General features: G+C 40.3%; 1 protein-coding gene across 2 annotated transcripts in view; it reads right to left on the bottom strand.

Moving 5' to 3' along the window:
- Nucleotides 1-551: 551 nt before the first annotated feature.
- Nucleotides 552-6,406, bottom strand: part of ppp2r3a (protein phosphatase 2, regulatory subunit B'', alpha) — a 56,719-nt gene continuing 50,864 nt past the window's right edge. For both annotated transcript variants that reach the window (XM_068702357.1, XM_068702358.1), the window contains 7 exons: nucleotides 5,934-6,177; nucleotides 5,306-5,354; nucleotides 5,124-5,213; nucleotides 4,775-4,950; nucleotides 4,511-4,629; nucleotides 3,919-4,025; nucleotides 552-3,709 (listed from right to left, as the gene is read on the bottom strand). In XM_068702357.1, coding sequence (XP_068558458.1) covers nucleotides 3,613-3,709; nucleotides 3,919-4,025; nucleotides 4,511-4,629; nucleotides 4,775-4,950; nucleotides 5,124-5,213; nucleotides 5,306-5,354; nucleotides 5,934-6,177 — 882 coding nt within the window. In that variant the 3' untranslated portion in view covers nucleotides 552-3,612. The remainder of the gene's footprint in view (nucleotides 3,710-3,918; nucleotides 4,026-4,510; nucleotides 4,630-4,774; nucleotides 4,951-5,123; nucleotides 5,214-5,305; nucleotides 5,355-5,933; nucleotides 6,178-6,406) is intronic.

Raw genomic sequence — 6,406 nt, 5'->3', positions numbered from 1 at the left:
AAAAGTACAATCAACAATGTGCCACCCTCACCAGACACTTTCTGTTTTGGTCCATGTTTGTCATGACAACAGTGACGGAAGCCACAGCGATCCATTACAGAGCTGCTGACTTCACTATGCCAGTCACAGTCCAAGCCATGTGGGTCTGAGAACCCTCAATGATCTGAACCGGCATCAAATCATCTCCTGCACTTGGAGAAAACAAACTCAAAAAACCTAAGTTAACATGAGTGTCAATTTCAATGTTTTTTTAAAGAACAGATTGATGTTTTGCTTAATGCCGATAAAAAAATATGATTACACATATTTCCAACACATGTACAGAAACAGTAAAAAAAAATAATAATCTGCCTTCAGGTAAAAGGGGTCAGAAGCCCAGTTAGCACACTCAGCAGTTCAAAAGGCTGAAAAGTACACTCTAATGCGCACTAGTGCAGACAAACACACTTACTGTACACAGTGTGTGTACACAAGGAGGGAATGATGACGAACGTGTGTGTGTGTGTGTGTGTGTGTGTGTGCAACCGTAAAGAATCTTCAAGGAGAAATAATGTTCTTGAAACATCTTTATTTAAACTTCAGACAAAAGCAACAAATAACAGGGGGCAGGGCCAAGAAAAGAAAAGAGAGAAGTAGATGGAGAAAAAGAAAATAAGAGAAAATAAGAGAAAGAAAAAGAAAGAAATTGAAACAAAAAAAAGAAAGTAAAGTGATTGACAGAAAGAAAACCATGCCAACACAATAACCGTCAGGATCTTAACACATCTCAGCCTACTCAAGTCTCCACTGCTGAGGAAGTACATACAAATAAAAGTCTTCTGTCTACCTCTCAAAGCAGGGATGCAATTTCAAAGTATAAGTCCTGCATGGGTTTCTCCTTGCCTGATGCTGCATGTGTGAGTACAAGGACAGACACCCCATTGCCTTCAACAGTTCTTCGTAAATACTGTTTAGATGAGTGGGTCTCCTTGGGAGTGTGTGTGTGTGTGTGTGTGTGTGTGTGTGTGTGTGTGTGTGTGTGTGTGTGGAACCACAGCGGTGAAACATCAGTCTCAGAGGGTCTCCATATGAGCCGTTTCTCATATTTTTGTGATTGTCAGAGCAGTCCTCCAGAGGATTCCCCCTCTTCTGCGGATGCAATCCACCGTGCATTGAACACACAAACATACACACATCTAACATAACTTACCCCCCTATCCCAAGCCACACAGTGGCACAGCAATACAAACCATCAAAATACATACAAAATTGGCGCCGTTATATTTATAATGGCTATCATTAGTTATTACTATTATAATATAGTTTAATACACAGTGGAGCACATTTACAATGGCTATAAAGCAGAAGGGGGAAACCTACAGCATCCACTAGCTCTTTCTCCCTTTCAATAGCAACTGTGGTGTGAGTTATGCTCTGCTTCATGCTCTTAGATGCTTGTTTGGAAAAGGAAATTTACTTATGACTTCTGGTGACTAGTAGTTCTTTTGATTACCAATGTTGAATGTACTTATTGTAAGTCGCTTTGGATAAAAGCGTCTGCTAAATGACTGTAATGTAATGTAATGTGTGTGCGAGTGTGTATGTATGTGTTTGTACAGTAAGAGCCAGGAAAGGAGGTATATGTCAGTGAATTTTAAGCCAATGAGGACAAAAGCTGTCCCATTCCTAATTAAAGAGTTATACAAGCGCACACACAGACACACACACACACACACACACACACACACACACACACACACACACACAGACACACACACACACACACACACACACACACACACACACACACAGACCCCGGGAACATCATCCCCATGGCAACAACTATGACGTATAAACAGCCCGAAACTGAGAGCTACACATCACACTCTCCTAAAACATACCCCTCTATCAGTAATTTCTAAGCAAACACACGCTCCTAGCTAATACAGTAAGGGCAGTGTGCACACATGCACCTGTCCCTGTGAGTGCAGCACAGTAAATAATGGAGTGAAAGGGTCAGTTTATTCAAATTAAAAAGGCAAAATCTTACTTAGTGTATCTGTCTATGCAAATAGTTTGGATTTTATTTGCCTAGGTTCTAATATATCCGTCACTGAGATTTCTGCCTACATTTCAATACAATATAGGTGAAAGGAAGTAAGTTGGTGCTTAAAGCAAAGACAAATTACAGTAACACAACTCCCTGTTAATGTAAGTAGCCAATGTTTTAAGAGCCACAAATAAAATTCCATTCATGATGTGGTTGAGGCAAAAATCTCAGAGACGGATTTCATAAAACTTCTGCAAAAAAACTATCTGCAGACTAGATACCAGTAGAGGTGTGAGAGTATATGTTTTCATAATTTGTATGAACTGAGTCCTTAAGCGGCATCTTTAGTGGTGTGTCTGGTACTGTGTGTGTGTGTGTGTGTGTGTGTGTGTGTGTGTGTGTGTGTGTGTGTGTGTCACAGGGAGAACAGATGTTCCATAAACAAACGGTGTACAGCAATGAGATGTAGAAGCAGGAAAATTACATTTTTTGGCATAAATTTCTAAAACAGATCGAAGTAATTACCAGGTGCTGTACATGTTGTGCTGGATAATTGCATGAGACTGACAGGAACAACTCACAGTTGTTATGCGCATCTATTGCATGTCAAATGTTATGGGCGGAAATGTGTGGGCAACTCTACCAGAGAGTTTGATATGTTTGTCAACATGCATCATTATATGTGCATATGTCTCACTGGGCCCTGACTGAGAAATGACATCAGAGACTTTTTTACAGGGTTTAAAAAAATGATTTCAAAGGGAGTGCAGAGGTGGAGCAATGATAATGCTGCACTAATAATAGAGCAGCTCAGGCTGTGCAGTGAACTGAACTCCCTCTTGGAAAAGTTGGCCAGCCATTATGCATCGTGCCGACAGTGATGGCCTGCAGTAGCACTGACTGGCCACAGAGAGGTGCTGTTACAATCACCCAAACTGTTACATGATTCCTCCCCTGAAGGGACTGGAGGTTTAACGACTTACTCTACAAGGAACACAGTGACAAAGCTGCACAGGCAGCAGGTTTCTGGTGGCAGTGTCTGTCTGTATGTATCCTTATTGAGCAGATGACTGTGGGTTTTCAGTGCCTATCACTATATCTTCTGTCTCCCTAGTTTCCCCAACTAGGAGTCTGTTTGTGTAACTGACAGTCTGACCTGTCTGTCTACCTTCAGATGATTGTCTGCTGGCAGGATTGTCTGTAGAAAATTCACAATTACATTATTTTACAGTGAAATGTTTAGTCTTAATTCCTTTAAGAGCTTATCATACACTTCTCCACCCCATCGTCGGCTTTGTTCTGTCGGACGGAGCAAAGAGCTGGAGGCAGTGAAATTGTTCTCTGTATGAGTACAGAAGCGTTATTGCACCAGACACAGAACAGTACTGGTTTACGGTCTCACACACACACAGAAAAACGATGAGTCCGTTAAGAGGAGACTCCAAAGTCATCGAGAACAGATGGCAAAACCGTTTTAAAAAGTCCATGTATTTTGTGATGCATCCGTCCACAGGGACCTTCTATCACTCCATTCCTTGTTTGTTTTCCAGAAAGAAAAGCCCAGGAATTCCAAAGAAGGAGTTCTATGCTGACAGGTCTGATATGACCAGTTTTTCCATTTTATTCCCAATCTCTCCTGAAACTTGAAGCTCCTCGGATTCATAGTCGTCATCAAAGGACCTGGGAACACGACACGCATAGTAGAACTGGTTAATTGTTGTTATATTTGTATTGCCTTGACAGTCAAGCTAATCTTCAAATACTAAAAATGGGGTGTCTTCTTTAAATGAAAAAAACTGGAGAGAACTCAGCCTATTAAAAAGATTGATAGTATTTTATTTTTTAAATGGACCTCAGCATGTATGGAAGTATAAGTGTGTGTATCGTACCCCTCATGTAGCTGTTCATTTGCAGTCTCCTCCGCAACCAGAATCTCATACTCCTCTGAAGCATATTTATCCCAATCAGACGGCTCTGGACCTTCACTATCAATGTCCTGGAACAACACATACACAGCAAATATCCATGTTTTAGAGGAAATAGAGAGAATTTCATAAATTTTTACAAAATAAATTAAGAAACAAAAAGAGAAGTAGCTTTAAAACCAAACAAAAACATGGCACCTGGATGTTTGGGGTATGTATCAAAACCCAGAAGGCAATTATTTTAGTGATAATGGTGGAATTTTGTGAGTGAATTGTTATTAATTTCCAAGTAATATCTTATTAATTAAAAAATAATATTTGAAGCCCAGACACAGTAGTATTTTGTTAAGTTGGAGGGCACTGAATGTTATTATATTACAATCATCTTCTCCAACATCTCAAAAGTCACCAGAAAGATATGTTTCCTCAATTGTGAGACACATTTCACAAGTTTTTTTTATAACTATGGGCTGCTTCACACTCACACAATGATTTTGATAATTGACAGCTCCTGCAATATGGCTGAATATTATATTTAAGAGATGTAAATTCACACCTTTTGCACAGCAAATGGGTCTCTCTGTTCGTGGTCCAGGTATTTCTCCAGGTTGAAGAAGGTGTCAAAGAATATGTGGGCCATCCGGCAGTGCTTCAAATCACCAAGGGTTATCTTACCTGGACAAATCAACATGTACACAAACACATGCATGTGTTTAGATTGCAAGGTAAAAAGTACGGTGGCTGTGTGTGGCTTTCCGATAACAAGAAATTAGAGATAACTCTGGAAAAACACCATGGATGTGCTTGTGCTGGCACTAACCTGAACTCTCAGGTTTGACCAGGTCGAGCATCTGGCAGAGCAAATCCTGGAAGGGCAGAGGTTCGATGCCCATCCTTTCCATCCTCTCACACTGTTCTTCATAGAAATACTCCAACTCAAACATGGACAGGACACCATCGCCATCCACGTCCATGCAGCGGAACCAGTACTCTATACTGGAGAGGGATATGACACGTACAGAGTTACACACCACATACACCCACAAACACCCATAAATGGTTTGCATTTGCCAATAAAATGACATCTGCCTGGGATGCAGCATATGTATTAGACACAAGCAGAGAGAGAAAAAAAGCTCAAACAGCTGCTCAGTCACATTGTACATCACCTGGTGGGATTTTTCTTGTCCTCTTCAGACATGAGGAACCAGACGAATTCAGCGTAGCTCATCCTGCCTTCCCTCTGCACAGCGTTACCCCTGGAAACAAGAGAGAAAGAGACATTCACATTCAATACCGCCATTATGGTGAAGTAATCACCTCCTTTGTTTATCTGTGTGTTTCCACTTACCGAGTAACAGCCCCTGAAAACAATCTTTCAATGATCCTGTTTGAGGAGGCTGTCAGAGGAGAGAATGAGAAAAATAAGCAAAAAAGACAAATGGGTACTGTTGTAAACTATTGTGCATGCAGTTCACTTGCGCAAGCACAGAGTAATTGAATTAAAATTTGGTGAGGTGGTCATATAATTATGTTAACAGTGTAATGCATTTCACATCAGACAGCATGGAAGTGTTGAGCCTCGGACAAACAGCTGTTCTTTTCTGCACTAGCTAATGGGGGTCTAACAAATGGAAAATAAGCAAATGAATGTGCCAAATCCAAAGACATCTGTTTATGATTATTTACTGGCATACCATCCATATTAAATACAATGGGACCAACACATTTCTTTATTTATCCATATAGCCAAATATCATAAATCAAAAAATATGCCTCAAGGGGTTTTACAATCTGTACATAATACAACTATCTCAGGATCGATGTAGCTGTTTCTGATTTTGAAATATTTGTTTTGCTTTAAGGCCTAGATTCTTTCTTGATGAACTTCATTTTTTGTAGAATAAACCCCCATGTGTCAGGTATGGATGTATTTCAGTTGGGGACAGTAAACCCGCCGCTCTTTAAGTTGTTCTTACCATGATCATTGTATCTTGCCAGGTCTTTGGGGTTAATGTAGAGGTCATGGTCAGTGTCAAGCTCCCAGAACTTGCAGTAGATGACGTAGAAGTGTTCGTAAGAGAAGTAGTCAGTGATCTGGTTGATGTCGTCCTCCTCCTCCAGCAGGGCCAAGGTCTGTAAGAAGTTGCTCCTGCGCAGCTCCATCATGGTCATGCGCCCCGTCCACGAACGGTTAACCACGTAGAATATCCGTTGGATCACCTGGGATGACAAAGTATCCGAATGGAACTGATTAACAGAGTGAATCATATGAAATTCAGCAGAATGAAATAATTTTTTCTATGATTTTTTTGCCTCAATTGTTCACTGTATTTGTCCTAAAAAGGCAATTGGTTGAGTAACAGTGAAACACAAAACACAAGATAAAAGAAAAAAGCACATGAATACATCATTTCAATACAAAATAGAAATTAAAAACAAAAGCACACAA

This window comes from Cebidichthys violaceus, unplaced genomic scaffold, assembly GCF_023349555.1.
Source record: "Cebidichthys violaceus isolate CVI_PGR_0920_01 unplaced genomic scaffold, fCebVio1.0.p SCAF_83, whole genome shotgun sequence".
Classification (NCBI taxonomy): Eukaryota; Metazoa; Chordata; class Actinopteri; order Perciformes; family Stichaeidae; genus Cebidichthys; species Cebidichthys violaceus.
The sequence above is the reverse complement of the archived record's forward strand: the minus strand, read 5'-3'. Positions and strand labels throughout refer to the sequence as shown.